This window comes from Sander vitreus, chromosome 3 (genome assembly GCF_031162955.1).
Source record: "Sander vitreus isolate 19-12246 chromosome 3, sanVit1, whole genome shotgun sequence".
In the NCBI taxonomy this organism is placed as follows: domain Eukaryota; kingdom Metazoa; phylum Chordata; class Actinopteri; order Perciformes; family Percidae; genus Sander; species Sander vitreus.
Window position 1 is genome coordinate 26028223 of NC_135857.1, and position 15600 is coordinate 26043822.

Here is a 15600-nt window from a genome sequence, read left to right on the forward strand (position 1 = left end):
AGCCTGGACAGAGAGGACCTTCTTGAACATATCGAGGGCCCAGAGTTTGTATTGACCATCTTCGGAGCCGTGACATCTTACAATGTTTACAAAAAGTCTAGAGAGGGCGAAGTAAAATGGTCGTTGTCCTTTAGGTGGTCTCCAGGTTTGTTGAGAAACTTGAGGATAATGCTTCAGTCAGGAACAGCATTTGTGTGTGTGTGTGTGTGTGTGTGTGTGTGTGTGTGTGTGTGTGTGTGTGTGTGTGTGTGTGTGTGTGTGTGTGTGTGTGTGTGTGTGTTGTCTGCTGTACCTTATCAGTTCAGTCTCAATAGGGATATAATTCCACAAATGCTCGTGGCTGTAGATATCAGTGATGAACTCTGTGAGTGTGATTAGGCTCTGGAGGCTGGAGTTCATATAGCAGGTCTGGAATTGATTGGGAAACCTGGCACACGCACACAATAAGACTCATCACACATCAACATCACGATCTTCGCTGACAAACTACAAACTGTGGCTCATTTCACTAAAACCGTAAGTGTATTTTAATTTTAAGTGGTGTATTTATGTTCTGCATGGAGGTAAAAAAAATTAAAGCTGCAACATAATCTTGTATTTCTAAAAACAAATAAGCTGTTGAGCAGGTCATTCTAGGTAAATTAACTTGTTGTTGTGTGTTAACTTTACGTATTTGTGAAAAATATTCAAAATACATCAACTTTTCTGTTTCTTGTCTCTATGTGATGAGAGTATGTGCGTGCATATTTACTCACCCAAGCCGGGAGGCCTCATGAACCTTGACGCTCTGTGGATTCATGGCACCCTGTCTCTGGCAAATGACCTTATCTACTGCGTCTTCGAGTAAGGAGGAAAAAACAGCCTGCTTAGGCTCTGTGGCAGCTGCTTTCCTGTTCTCTTCGTTGGCTTTGTCCAGTGCGGCCTCCTCTTCATCGCTGAGCCCTTTAAACTCCACTACTTGGTCATTTTGGATAGAACTGAAACATGGAGGGAGAAACAGGCTGTCATTCTGTATTTCATGAATTTTTTCTACTGATTTGATAATCTAATTGTTTTCACTATATGTGGGTCAACATGGTAAACAACAGCAAAACCAAACCAAAAGTGAGTACATGTCCAGCAGAGATAATACTGATACACAGGGGATGTGATGTAACACACTGTGAACAGTAGTGTGAGTGTAAAAACAGATCAATACTGTCAACGCATAAGATACTAGTTACCTGCTGTAATGTTTCTGCTCAGCTTCATCGTCAGTTCCTGCAGCCACACGATGTCTTCTCTGTTAAAGGACAGAAAACTCCAGTGGTTCAATATTACAGCAGCAAGATGAACTAGAATTAACACTTTAGAAGACAAAATTCAAGTTCAATCTAGTAAATATCTGCTTAATGTGAAGCCCTGCAACTTTGTGTGAAACATACCCTGCAGCAGTTAAACAGTCCCCAGCAAGATGTCTTCTTCTTTGTCCTCTGGTTGTCCTCCTCAGGTGGAGGTGCCGTGGTGGTTGCTGGACCATCTGAGAAGATGACTCTGCAGACAAACACACACACACACACACACAGCTGGTTATTCTACTGTTGACTTGAGATTGGAGTGTGGAGAAATCACCTAAAGGGATGAATCCCTCTGTCCTCTGCAGTGTTACCAACATTACCAGGATAAAGACTTGAGTTGACAATGAGGATTTCCTTACCTCTTCACAGTCAATGACAGACTTTTAACTTTGCTCTGTAGAGTAAAAACAAAAGCAATGTCTAAGTCAAGCATCTTTTGTGTCCAAAAACCCATTTTACTAAATTCTCAAATCTTGGTGTAAAACGCTGTTACTTCCTGTGAAACTTACCAGGGGTCGACAGAACAGTCTGTACCACCTCCTGTCGCAGTTCTCCGCAGAGGTCTTGGCGGCAGGCGCTTCTGAGATGGTGACTCTGGTGATGCACAGAAACACATATTCTATTATACACCCAAAATCAATCATTTAGGGGCATTAAAAACTCACAGTTGTCACAGACTTCAACTATGGCTCTAAACAAATCAAGAAACATTGTTATGAGACCATGATATACTCCAGAAGCTAAAAGAACCAACAAGTTTCCCAACACTATTCTCTTTCACACTTACACTTAACATAAGATACGGTATTCAGTTGTACACGCTTTTAAGAACAATTGGCAAAAGGTAACTTGAAGTGTGGCAAGTGTGCCCATTAGCCTACATAATCATCAGATTAATCAATAGCAAGAGTTAATATTGATGATTAAGTCTTCAAAAACAAATTACTAGTCATAGTGCATTGTCTCTGAGGTCACTGACTTTTACAATGACACAACATTTAAATACTTTCTTTTTAAAGTAAGCTGATGAGAAAACAGAAAAACGTGTATGATGTCATAAACGGTCCTATAATAAAAAAGTGACTCTTTTAATTTTTTCTGTAACAGAGGAGCTGATTGACCTCTGTGGATTATATTATGGTGTAAGATGTTTCTTATATTTTTGCTCCTCCGCATATGTAAAATGAGTGGAAAATATCAAGAAAACAACTTACTGTACTGTGCAACACAGCACCTCAATAAATTGCATCACATCATGCAGGTGTTTTTATTATCCCAGTCACTAACTACTGTATTCAAAAGCAACTTTCTTACCTCCCATTGGAGCGCTGTCTATTATCTCCCTCAACTTTTTCAGGAGCGATTTGATTTTTCTGTCAAGGAAAAAAGGAAAACTAAATATATATATATATAGTATATATAAATTAACACGGAAAAATAATGTGTCTTCTTTGTTGACATGAACAAACATCACAGACAACTACAAGTCAGCAAAGCCAGAGAGATGCCAAAGATTTCGATGAACAAGGTCTAAAACACTACACAAACTTTATACATCTGTGAAACAAACCTTTGGTTGACGGTTGAACATTGTTGCAAATCTTTCAGTAGGTAAAATGTGAGTGAACTGTTGGTCAACTTAAGTCCTAAGTGAGTGTAAGTTTCTAACTCCAACTTGATCCAACTTGATCTGCTTCAGGAGCAGAACATGACTTGATGACATGATGTTCTAGAATGAGATGCTTTATGACACACAGGCACTGAGTTCCATCAAATATGTCTAATAGAACACAGACAATTACACATTAGAAACATACAATAGAATGACTGCTACCTACCAAAACAGTCTTGTTTGCCTCAAACTACTGTAATAAAGGTCTTGACCAGTAAAACAAGCTTTATCTGAAAAAAAGAAAGTCAGCCTATAGTGCAGACATTTTAAATCTATGCTCATTTGGGTATATTTGTCTTTGTTAACTCCTCTGAAAATGTCCCTACCCCACATGTACCCTATGGTATAACATTTATTATATTTTTCAGCATAAACTCAGTCTAACTTGTTTGCTTTTTTTGTCAGTTTCACACAGTGTAAAGCTTCCAGGAAGCCAAAACACAATAAAAATGACACACAGCTTTAAAAATATACAAATAATGGAATAATATGTATTAGGCCTACTCAAAACATTACTATAAAGCCGTTCAAAATTGAAAAAAAGGCTTGAAAGGTACAGGAGCTGTCAAAGAAATACAATAGGTGATCATGGAGGAAAAATACAAGCGCAAGAAGTAAGGAACATAGCTGGAGATAGACAGAGAATAGCAGAAGTTTGACATACCTTTGTAGACTCTGAGTCAAACTTCTTTTTTAGGGATCTTTTCTGCCCAGATTTTAGATCAGGTCTGTCTGACTTTTCATACCAGGGAGTAAAAATCATTGGACATTATGTCATTTATTGTAAGTGCAGTCAGTCCGCTTGCAGTGTATGCTCAAATCCTTATATTTCCTATATATTCCATATTGGGGATCGCAACAGACAAGACAAGGTCTAGCACTTGTTGGACACTTATTCACCTTAACTGTGTAGGCATACAGACTTTCTAAACCGCGTTATAAACACTTTATTAATGATGACACGAACATCTACAGATGCACGTGTTTACTTGTTGATTCAGTTATTTGTACAGGTGTGACAATAAGGCTGCTTTTGTACAGGGTCAAGACACACACAAATAATTTGTGTATTTTCGTTCTCTTTATACATCCATGGTTGAACCAGTAATGTTTCAAACACATGCCCATGCAGTCTTCTTATTCGTGACTCATTGGTGTGCATCTTTAGGCAGAGACATAGACTGTAAATATCAACAGTTTATGGGCAGAGGTCAGGTTAATCTGGCCAGTATCAGAGACGTGCATAGCGTGACACTTAGCGGTTGATATGATGAACAACAGGCCGCCTGCAAATGCGGAGGTGCAACGTTTGTCCCTTACGACTTTCTGTTGAACGCTGCCACAATGTCGGCCTCCTTCATGGTAAGTTGCCCTTTACATTTTGAATTAAAACAGTTACCATTGTACTTGCTCGTTTTAAATGTATATAGCCGTGTTTACAGTCAGTTTATATAACGTTAGGCTGAATGCGTGTGCTATTGTCCGTTGCTAGAGGGCCGTAACTTACCGATACTGCATGCTGTATGTAGCTGTTAGCTAAGGTTTAACTATAACCCTGTGTAAGTCATCCTTTTAAAGCTTCTTTTAAGATTGCCATGTAATGTTTGTGTGTGACATCAGGGCATGAATACTTTTATAGACTCATGTCTTCTTCTTTTTAATACCTTTACAGTTTTATACAGTACAGTAAAAGTTATACATTCATTACAGTAGGCTACATGTTATATGCTTTTTTAAAACACAACCATTTGCAAGCCAGTACGTAATGTAAAAACAATATAATAAAGTGTGTAAAGTCATGTTCTTCCTCTCAATCTCTCTGTATCTCTGCACAGTCTCTACAAAGATGTTGCCAGCGGTCGGCTCTCCTCATCGTTGCCCGACGACAGTGGAGCTCCAGCTCAGTGTCTTCCCCTCCCCTGCGCACCAGGCTCCTCCTCTTCCTCACCCAGCGTTTCTATGATGTAGAGATGCTCCTGAGCTGGGGGTCTCAGCTAAGAAGGAGGGGGATTCAGAAGAAAAATGTGTAAGAAACCTTTTGGCTGGCTTGAACCTAGAGATGCATCCATACCAGTGCTGCTGCTGGTATCTGTTGCTGGGTAGACTCCAGTTGAAACAGTAACGAGATGGAAAGCTGCAGTTCTCAGGTTTAAACCTATTGTCGAGAACCTGATGAATGCACACATTTCTCTGCATTATAGCTCAGTTAAAAACCAATGCACTAAAACAAAATGGCACCACAATTGAAGTTGAGCACACCACACAACTGTATAGATATTTTTGATTTCAAGAACTCAATGTACCTTACATTAGTAAAAAAATAATAATAATGAAAGGAATTAGTATTGGTGTCATAATCCTACACTTGAAATAATGGCCTATGATTAACCCATTACTAACTTGTTCCTACTGTCTTTCACAGTTACTATGGCTACACTCAGAAGTTGTATGGGTCAGACATGGCAGCAGCATATTATATCTTGAGTCTGAAGGGAGGATTTAGGTAAGTGTCTTGTCTCTGCATTGTTTGTCAATTGGATACACAATTGATTTTAAAATCTTGTTTTAAGTAGTTTTTTTTTATTGCTCATGTCAGGCTTCAGGCGGTACTTGTAAATATGGGGTTAGCTGATCACACAATTGAATTAAGATTACAACTCGTTGTCATGTTGTTGCCAATGTTTTCTGAACCTGTTGTTTTGGGGTTTGGCATTGTGATATCTGTTTTTCTAATAATACAGAAACAAGTTTGGAGTTTTTGCTTCAAAAAAAAGTAATAATTAGTTAATAACTAAAACAGTTGCAGTAGAAATAATGCAGCAAAGATGTCTCAAGTGATCCAGGTTTCATGTGATCATCTGTGTTGTGACCTCAGGTATGTTGGCCAGCCAGAGTGGTTCCGTGCAAACCAGAGGGGCAAATTCAATTGGGATTTCTTGAAACACAAAGACACACCTCTAGAGGAAGTAAACATGAGCTACACAGTCATCAACTACACAGGGCTGGGGAACCTGGGTAATGAGCTCCAACTCAGCCTTGTTTTTTTAATTTCAGTTTCTTTCATCAAAATCACTTTTCTTCTATTGTAACCTAATTTTATCTCTGTCTTACTCTGTCAGGCACATACACTGTTAATTGATTTCAATTATATTTAGCATGCAAGTTCAGTGTTTTTGATCTGCTTTGTCCTTCCTCAGAGGGACAGAAATCTTTGCGAACTTTGTCATTACGAGGATGTCCTGAGGTGGACGACTGGTTCCTGGCCAGGCTCCATATATTCCAGGACTCTCTGGAGGAACTGGACATCTCTCACTGTCCACGCATCACTACAGCCGGCCTGGCTGCACTCAGGAATCTCAAGTAAGTATCGAAAACACTTACAATATAGCCTTAGGGGGCTTTTACACCTACCTTTTTTGGTCTGGACTTTTGGACTTTTCAGTTTGATCCGAACCAAAATTACAGGTGTGAAACCTCTCCCGGACCGCGGTCCAACCAAAAGAGGTAGTCTCGGTCTGGATCAAGCTGAACCATGGTCCGGTTCGTTACTAGTGTTATAAGACCGGGAAAGCTCCTTTTGAGGAATAGTTCAGTGCTTAGTGTGTACGTGAGAGTGTGTGACGGTGAATGCGCTCGGAGCAGACAGCTGTCGGCTATCAGAGCAGAGAATACATCAGCAGTTTACTTGTTAATTGGTAGTAATATGTACACTGTAGGTTTCAGTTTGTCTCTGAATAAATGTTGTAGCTTCTCAAAAAGTGAAGTTCACGTGTCTTGCTTCTCAACAACGCAACAAAACACAAAGAGCCGCAGCAGCTCAGGGAGAGCAGTAGTCAGTAGGAAAAACTTAGACACAGAGAGAGGACACGAGAGGACGGGGGAGCCCGTCTACAAACCAATCATCAATCACAACTGTCGGGAGACACAGCTCATGTATGTGATGACGACAGGACGTAGTTTTGTCACGTATAGTTCTTAAGTGCGCTTGCATAACTGCAGTGTGAAACAAATGCAACCGGATCAAATGCAAAGACCTTGGTTTGGACTTTCAGGTGTGAAAGCCCCCTTAGTTATTATTACCAAGAGACTACTGTTGTATTCAATTTCTCCCTTTTTGTGTTACCCTTTTTGTGTTGTGTGTGTTGCAGGGGACTGCGGCGTCTGGACGTGTCGTCCCTCCCTGGGATTTCGAGTCCTGGGTTGGTCGTTATCCTGCTGGAGGAGATGTTACCGCAGTGCCAGATCACTGCTACTGGCTATGACCATAGCCTGAGGCAGGAGAGAGAACAGAGGAGCACATGAAAGGGCAGAGGTAGGGGCTCAGAGGAATTGGTAGAAAATGTGAAAGTCCTCTGAGATGGCTCTGCTGTCAGTTCACTGTAGTCTAACGGAAGGGGCCGCTGACGGAGCAAAGAGACCAGTATGAACCACTGGTCGCATCCAATTAGATGTGAAAAAGAAAAGAAACGCAGCAAGTGTGAAACAAACATGTACTAACTCAAGTTTGTTTTATAATTTGGCAGTGTCATCTATCTGCAAGTTTAGGATGTAAATCTAAATGTGTGCAAAATCATGTTTGTCTCAAGCCAATTGCACTGTCTGCATCTTATAATGGTTTTATTTGCTGAAATGTAAATATGATTGTAAATGTACTGAATAAAGACTGTATTGCTCAATATCATGATTAGACTCTCCACTTCACTTGGAATTCATGAGTCATGTTTGACAATGAAAATCACATGGCCACACATCTTAGTGTGTCTGTATATAGTTCTAATGTTCACTGTGAAAGCTTATGTGAGGAAACTAAAGCCCATAATCCAGTATGTGCCTTGTAGCTCAGCAGTGTCAGACCCTACAGTAAGAATGGGAGACAAGCGTGAACGGGGATGAATAATTCACTGCTACTTTTGTAGGTAACGTTAGAGATACTATCTGCAATGTTTTGGTTGCCTATTTAGATGTGAACAGAACTTCTTGCATGCACTAGTTCTAATTTGCACTGCATGTTACTACTGCCTACTTTAAAGTTATAATTTCTCACCCTACCCATGTTTATTAACGGTGAGTTTATTGAATATAGAGATTTAGGGAACATTTAGTTAGTAGTAGTAGGAACCAATTATGTCATGAGAACTGTGTCTCAACAAACACGGACCGTGTTTCTGACGGATAACAACAAAACGGTCCAGCTGAGTGCCAACTGTGTAGTGAATATTGGTCGTAACTTAATACAGTTGTGGATTTAAATTAATTTTCTTTCGGACCCTTGTGGTTGAAGGGTCTCAGTAGACGGTTAAATGTCTGATGCATCAGGTAGGAAGAAATTGAGTTATAACGTTGACAGTCAGACGGTGCTACACCCCACTAGCTAGCTAGCTAGTTTAGCTAACTAGCTAGTTTAGCTAACTAGCTAGTTTAGCTAACTAGCTAGTTTAGCTAACTAGCTAGTTTAGCTAACTAACGTTATATAGCTAGCTAACAGCTCATTTACTCGAAGAAACATTTGTTGAGGCAGAGTTTGACGTGGTATTTAATTTTGCATTTATAGAACTTCCTAAAAAAGAAGAAAAGGAGGAGGAGGTTACACCTGAACCAGAGGTAAGGAAAACAGTTTAACGCCATCTGCAGTTGCGAGACTGTAGCTAGATGGGGTTATTGTTATCGCTACTCAGCCGATTTTCAACCTTGTTGTAGCCTATTCAAATAATGCAGTGGTCTGTCATGGTCTGACTTACGCAGATCTCGAAGGAAGAAAGCAGCCATTCACAATAGGTTTACTGCTCGTAGAATCACTGGCTTTAATGTCATTTATAATGTCTTTTGTAGGAGCAATCGGACGACAGCAGTGGGGAAGAGGCTGCAGGAGAGACAGAGAGTATGTGTAAACAATGGCATACCTAGAACATGACAGTGGTGCAAAACAGTTCTACTCTTTAACAACTGTTGTCCAGTTTGATGCATGTGGTTACTGTTATTGCATGTAATACCGCATAATGTACTGCGCATGCGCTCATTTATTTAATATGTCAATTTTTTAAATTGAATGATCAAATAATGATTTTATCTGCAGTGCGTAGTGTTAATTCTTAAACGTATCGTCATCGTCTGGTTCTCCTCTGTGTTCCTGCCAGTGGACTTCCTGCGGAACCTCTTCTCCAGCACCCTTGGTCTTGGCTCGGCAGACAAAGTTCTGGATGAGCTGACTCTGGACGCAGTGGCCCGATACATAAAGAGCGGAAAATGTGAGTCTTTGTTTGCAGTCAGCTCATCCATCATAGCTGATAGTGGATTGATTTACTGCTTACAAGCCTGTTATCATAAAGCACTTATTATTTATTTAAGTCAGACATTTCTTCAACCACACAGGTAAAAACATCATCTGCATGGTTGGAGCAGGAATATCCACATGTGAGTGTCTCAGTTTTAATATCACTGAACACATATTTAAAGTATCAAACGACTTTCAATAATTGTTGTTTTATATATTTTTGTTTGTTTGATTTTTAATCTAACCTCAACACCATCTCCACCCACAGCTGCTGGGATCCCTGATTTCCGTTCACCAGGAACTGGCCTGTATGCAAACCTGCGAAAATATGACCTGCCTTACCCAGAGGCCATCTTCCAGATAGATTACTTTAAGGTCTGTGAAAGATTGCTTTGTTTGAAAGTTTGAAGAATAACGTACTAGAGTATATAACAGCTTTCTCAGGATCAACAGTTTTGACAAATTATCAATATATTATTTTTTAACCTTAATTATATCCTGACTAATAAAAGATTTTCCAAGATACTTGGCTAAGAAGCCAAGTATCTTGGATTTCTGTTTTGCTGTAGTGTAATGCCCAGACTATGCCAATTTTAGGTTGTCACTTTTAATGAAAGGCTCTGAGTGTTGGGACCTTTACCTAAACTCAAAAACAAAGCACACTAAACCTCACGCCATTTTCAATCAGATAGACCACTATACTACGACTGTGACTCCTGTTTTGTGATTTTAGGGAGTGCTTACTCCACTTTTGACTTTTCTCTCCTATCTCAGAAACATCCAGAACCTTTCTTCGCCTTGGCCAAGGAGCTTTACCCAGGACAGTTTAAGGTACATAACACTTGTTTCTGCCTCATATTAATCGTTGGAAACGGTATGAAATGAAAAATAAATCTTAAAATTTAAGCATAAAATGTAACTTCAGAAAACAATCAACTGCCTTACAGGTGTTTGTTCTCATGTGGTTTATTTTTTTTTGGGCGTTTAGCCGACAATCTGTCACTACTTCATGAAGCTGCTGAAGGACAAGGGGCACCTGAGACGCTGCTACACCCAGGTAGGAAAACCCCAGCTAGACTCTCCACGTCACATACTGTACACTGAATCTTTCTGTTTTTGTATTAACATTGACATGTGTGTGTTCTTTTAGAACATTGACACCCTGGAGCGTGTGGCCGGGCTCGAGGGAGAGGATCTAATTGAAGCTCATGGAACGTTCTACACGTCCCACTGTGTCAGCTTCTGTTGCCGCAAGGAGTATAACCTGGACTGGATGAAAGGTGCCTTTTGAGAGCCTTGGATTGTTGAGTTGTTTCAATTTCAGCCATTTGGGACCTAAAACTCCTCCCTTTGCTTTGTAGATAAAATATTTTCTGATGACATTCCCCGATGTGACAAGTGCAACAGTTTGGTGAAGCCAGGTCAGTGGATCTTTGTCTCTCATTGTTTATTTTAGTTCTAAATGCTTGTCCAATGTAATTTTCGTACTCATTCCTTCATTCCCCTTCAAAGCTGTGTCTCAGAATCTCTTTGTACATCTGTGTCCCTTGCTTCTCTTCTCCCAGATATCGTTTTCTTTGGAGAGAATCTACCTGTCCGGTTCTTCACTTCAATGAAGATGGTGAGCACCTGGTGGTGGTTTGCAAGCATGCATGCATGTTTTTGAAGAGAATGTGAATAGAAATAAACTCTTTTCACTGTCTTTATCAACCTGGCAGGACTTTCCCTGCTGCGATCTTCTCATCGTCATGGGGACGTCCCTGCAGGTCCAACCGTTTGCAGGTCTAGTCGGCAGGTATTGCAGATCAAGTTTCATATTCCTGAAAACTATTGCTGAGCACAGACACTGCTGCAGTAAGAATCTGGCAGTATACTGCAGTCTAGCAGCCAGCCAGGGAGACTGTCCTGCATTATCAAAGATTCCAGCAATAGTCTGTTTCTGAGGAAGATGCTACGGGCACACCCACCCACATTTTGGAACTTATTGTACATTGTTCTAGTTATTAAGATATTGTTTAAATAATGGTTTGTCTGCCCCTTTCTTTCTGTTCTCTCCTGTGTTTCTTTGTCATTTAGGGTTTCAAAAAGTTGCCCCAGACTGCTTATTAATATGGAGAAGGCAGGGCAGGTGAGCCTTCACCCCTCCATTAACCATTTCCTGCCTTTATCCACACTCTTTTTACATGTATTTCTTGGATTCTCTGTGTGTGTTTGTCTGTGCAGGCTGATCCTCTGTTTGGGTTGTTGGGTTTTGGAGGAGGAATGGACTTTGAATCAGACAAGGCGTACAGGTGATACAGAGATGCTGGTACTTTTTCTCTCCAGCTGTTTTACTATATTACCTTTATTTTCCCATTGCACCCACCTTGTATCTTATGTGGAATTAATATCTGAATGAATCCAATAGAGGTGTGCCAGTCCAATATCCAGTGTAGTATGTTAGTCAAATAAATTGGATCAGAAAATGTGTGTGTGTGTGTGTGGGGGAGGTTTTCGGCGATGTGCATGCACTGTACTCTGTTCGGTTAAAACGAACATTATGCAATTGCACCACCAGAGGGTGCCAAAGCATTATCCATGATGTTTTATTGAGATACTTTGTACTATACTACATTTCTGCTATACTCATCATTTAGCTTAATATTTAATGTAGTTACTCAGTAAAGCGAGCGGTATACCCGCCGTTCCCGAGCTGTCGCACGACAATGTGATGTCATGGGAGCTATGTAACGGTTTATACTCGCACATGGTGGTTGCGACACTAGTTGCAGTCGTCTCCTGAACAGAGGTGTCGCAACTGAGGAAAGGCTACCGACTTTGCTATTTCTATGGACTAGAAGAAAAAGGTAAACAATGGCAGAACTGGCAGCAGCATTGACGTCAATGCTTCGATTCGATTCAGTGACCTACTTTGTCGGATCAAGCCTTTCATTCACCATAAAAGAACTCATCTTAAAGGTCCTATGACATGGTGCTCTTTGGATGCTTTTATATAGATCTTAGTTGTCACCTAATACTGTATCTGAAGTCTCTTTCCCGAAATTCAGCCTTGGTACAGAATTACAGCCACTTGAGCCAGTCCCACAATGAGCTTTACTTAGGATGTGCCATTTCTGTGTCTGTAGCTATTGAGGAGGAGAGAGGGGGGGGCATGGTGAAGGGTGGGGTTGTGGCCTTGACCAACTGCCACTTTGCTCGTTTGAAAGCCATGATGTCTCTCTCTCTCATGGGTGGGCCAAATTCTCTGGGCGAGCAAAGCAGAGAAAGGGGAGGTAACCTTGCTCCTTATGAGCTCATAAGGAGCAAGATTCCAGATCGGCCCATCTGAGCTTTCATTTTCTCAAAGGCAGAGCAGGATACCCAGGGCTCGGTTTACACCTATCGCCATTTATAGCCACTGGGGGACCATAGGCAGGCTGGGGGAACGCATATTAATGTTAAAAAACCTCATAAAGGGAAATGTTCATGCCATGGGACCTTTAACCCAGTAAGTTTACAAGAGAGACTTGCAGTCACTCTGAGAGTCCTGGCATCCGGATGTCCTCGAATTCGTCCATGCTTCCTGTTTCCGCTTTGTCGTGCGGCGCTGAAAAACATAGACCTCTGGTCGCGCACTTTAAATCCTGGCGCGCCAGTGAGATCTACGTCATTCACACTGTCGTGCGACAGGTCGGGAACGGCGACTGTAGAGAGGCCTTAACTCATTTACTTAGTAATCACCCAATTAGTGATTACTAATTCAATAGTCATCAATGATATTCAAACATTGTTACTCATTCACAATGCCAATGACAAATTGTCCAGTCAACTCTGACAGTGAAAGTTCTGACAGTGAAAGTTCCCAAAATCCCTTTAAACCCACTAGGACAGTGTTGTCGAATGTGCATCAGTACTGGAACTGAAGAGGTATAATGGAGCCTTGTCCATGTTCTAACACCAGTGTCCTTTTTTCCTCTTTCCAGAGATGTAGCTCACATCAGTACATGTGATGAGGGCTGTTTGGCTCTAGCTGAGCTGTTGGGATGGAAGGTAAGTTTACACTGTCATCTTCCATAGATCCTGTGCTCATTTAAGGTTGCACTTCTTGTTTGAGCACATTCAGTATACCACAGAACAATCAAACACAGTACTAAGGATAAATGGCCTTGGACCATAGTGCAATAGTAATACTGTAATCACTTCAGTCAGGAGGAAATTAGGCCAATGTAACCACTGCTGTAATTCAAACCCAATATATTATCACTGTTTCGCTCATAGGGGTTATTACAGTTTCAAATGAACTCATTTTTTATGGTATGTTTCCATTGTATTAGGTGTTATCCCTCATTTCCTTTCATTTAACAAGTATTTTGCTCATATGTCAGTTACACAGTATTGTCATCTCCATGTAGGATTAAAGGAATAGTTAGACGTAAGAAATAAAAGGTTTGTTTAATCTGCCGAGAATCATTAAAACCACAATTTATGGTTTTAGGGGGAGTTACGTGCTCTATTTCTGGGTGAAAACTGCTGGGCTTAACGACTTTCCCAGTCGTGTTCTCATTGTGTGGTTGCCAAGCAACCCGCTACAATGCTGCACAACATAACCACAAAATGTTGTTTTTACATTACTGTTTGTGTGTGAATTACACAAACAAGATACAGTGTGTTAATCGGTGAGCTTAAGCGATGTTGATAGGTGGTAGTTTTAACTCTAGAGAGAGCCCGGCTAGTTGTCTTTCCAGTCTTCATGCTAAGCTTAGCTAAACACCTGCTTGCTCTAGTTTTAGATTACACTTACAAACACCTTTTAAGGTTCATTGAACATTAATGAGATTAGGCAGAATATCTAGTTATTGGCCATATCAGAAGCTCTCATCTATAAATATCTGTATGGATCCTCACTGATATGCCTAAATAGTGCACCTGCGGTAATTTTGTCAGTATAGAACTGCAGCAGAAGCAAAAGGAAAAAGGTGAGCACTTTTTTGAAATGTCTGTGTAAACCTATTTATGATTTTCCTGTGTGATGTTGTGGTCGCAAGTCAACACCGTGGACCGACTTCTCTATTGAACGCAAAGCACACGCTGTTTTTCTATCTTCATCTTTCTCTAATTTTCTTTCAGTCCCCGTTCGTTCACCTGACTCCTCCTGTGTCTCAGTGCATTAGTCATGTTAAATCCCTTGTCTGTGTGCTGTGTCCACTTCTCTCCAGGAGGAGCTTGAAGAATTGGTGAAGCAGCAGCATGCCAGGATTGACAGTCAGGACAAGAAAGAGAAGGCCAGTGGGAGCAAAGGAGGAGCAGCCAAGGCCAGCTCTGCATCAGTAGCACCAGAGCCAGAAAAGGAAGAGTAACTTATTAAAAAGCTCCTTTTCTAAAGAAACGCTAATGTAGTGATGTCACCGTTTGGAGTTGGCCCTTAAAGGGAGATGATGATACCAGGGTTTTTGCTTGGAAGTGAAGCTTTGACGGGTGTCACACTCTCATTTTCCATCTGCGGACATTTAATTCTCTTAAACAATCTCACAGCTTATGCTTCTGCTCATTTGCACTTTACTGATATTAATCTACTTTGCTAATTTGTTTTTTCATTAGCTCACATCTGTCTCAGCTGTGTATTTATTTCTGAGGAAGTTAACTGGACAGACTTCTTCAAGGATGTTTACAGATCTCACAGAGCTTGGGAGGTGGTAAATATCTCTTAAACCCCGGCAGTGTGATTATGAGTTTGCTGAATTATAGAACAAGCTACTATATTGTCTCCAAACCGAATGATGAACACATCTGATTGCGTGATTTGGGCCAAGCCACTTCAACTCTCTTCACTTCTTTGAGTTGTTTTCGTTTGAGCTCCCTCAAAAGATAACCAGGCTATTGTATATTTCCCCCCAAGCCGAAATCTGTTGGTCTGATTGGCTAAATTAACACTGTTTGGCTTTGATTTCTGTCATTTATAATAACAGTGTTTATCAGGCAAGTTATGTTTTATTAATCTTAAGGAACAACAAACTGTACATGGTGCACAACATAACAGTAACTTTGCTCACTCCACAGACAGGACCTTAGTTGATTTTGCTGTTTAATTCTTTTTGGATAGTCAAAGTGCTGAAGAAACACAAGAAGGTTAAACTGACAAGAATTCTAAAATCCGGTGTAATTCGGTTCAAGAATAGGATACTTTTGGGTTATCTAAAATAGCATGAATTGTTGCATCATGAAATACAGGGGGGTGGACACGGTTACATTTTCATCTATACCAATGAATGGAAACCAATACAAAAATCCTGCAATAAATTTGACCTTTGTTAAGCTGATAATGTTCTGTGTCAGAGGAGATG

General features: G+C 40.6%; 2 protein-coding genes across 2 annotated transcripts; both read left to right on the forward strand.

Annotated features, from left to right (window-relative positions):
• Positions 1 to 4262: 4262 nt before the first annotated feature.
• Positions 4263 to 7687, forward strand: dmac2 (distal membrane arm assembly component 2). Its single transcript, XM_078244300.1, is given in 7 exon segments — positions 4263 to 4371; positions 4845 to 5035; positions 5432 to 5512; positions 5885 to 6024; positions 6207 to 6369; positions 7158 to 7282; positions 7285 to 7687. Coding segments are annotated over 7 exon segments (759 nt in total). The 5' UTR covers positions 4263 to 4353; the 3' UTR covers positions 7326 to 7687.
• A 479-nt stretch (positions 7688 to 8166) lies between these two features.
• sirt2 (sirtuin 2 (silent mating type information regulation 2, homolog) 2 (S. cerevisiae)) lies at positions 8167 to 15579 on the forward strand. The gene is made up of 16 exons (XM_078246711.1): positions 8167 to 8325; positions 8561 to 8610; positions 8839 to 8887; positions 9144 to 9254; positions 9379 to 9420; positions 9549 to 9655; positions 10055 to 10111; positions 10269 to 10337; positions 10431 to 10560; positions 10642 to 10701; positions 10846 to 10901; positions 10999 to 11075; positions 11357 to 11408; positions 11504 to 11571; positions 13243 to 13309; positions 14476 to 15579. Exons 1-16 carry the CDS (start codon positions 8310 to 8312, stop codon positions 14614 to 14616), a joined length of 1152 nt encoding a protein of 383 aa, XP_078102837.1. The 5' UTR covers positions 8167 to 8309; the 3' UTR covers positions 14617 to 15579.
• The last annotated feature ends 21 nt before the right edge of the window (positions 15580 to 15600 follow it).

Bases quoted from the DNA above. Each gene is read 5' to 3' on its own strand.
- sirt2 (XM_078246711.1), top strand. The intron at 10,112-10,268 runs GTACATAACACT...TTGGGCGTTTAG, and splicing joins TTTACCCAGGACAGTTTAAG to CCGACAATCTGTCACTACTT. The intron at 11,572-13,242 runs GTGATACAGAGA...TCCTCTTTCCAG, and splicing joins GAATCAGACAAGGCGTACAG to AGATGTAGCTCACATCAGTA.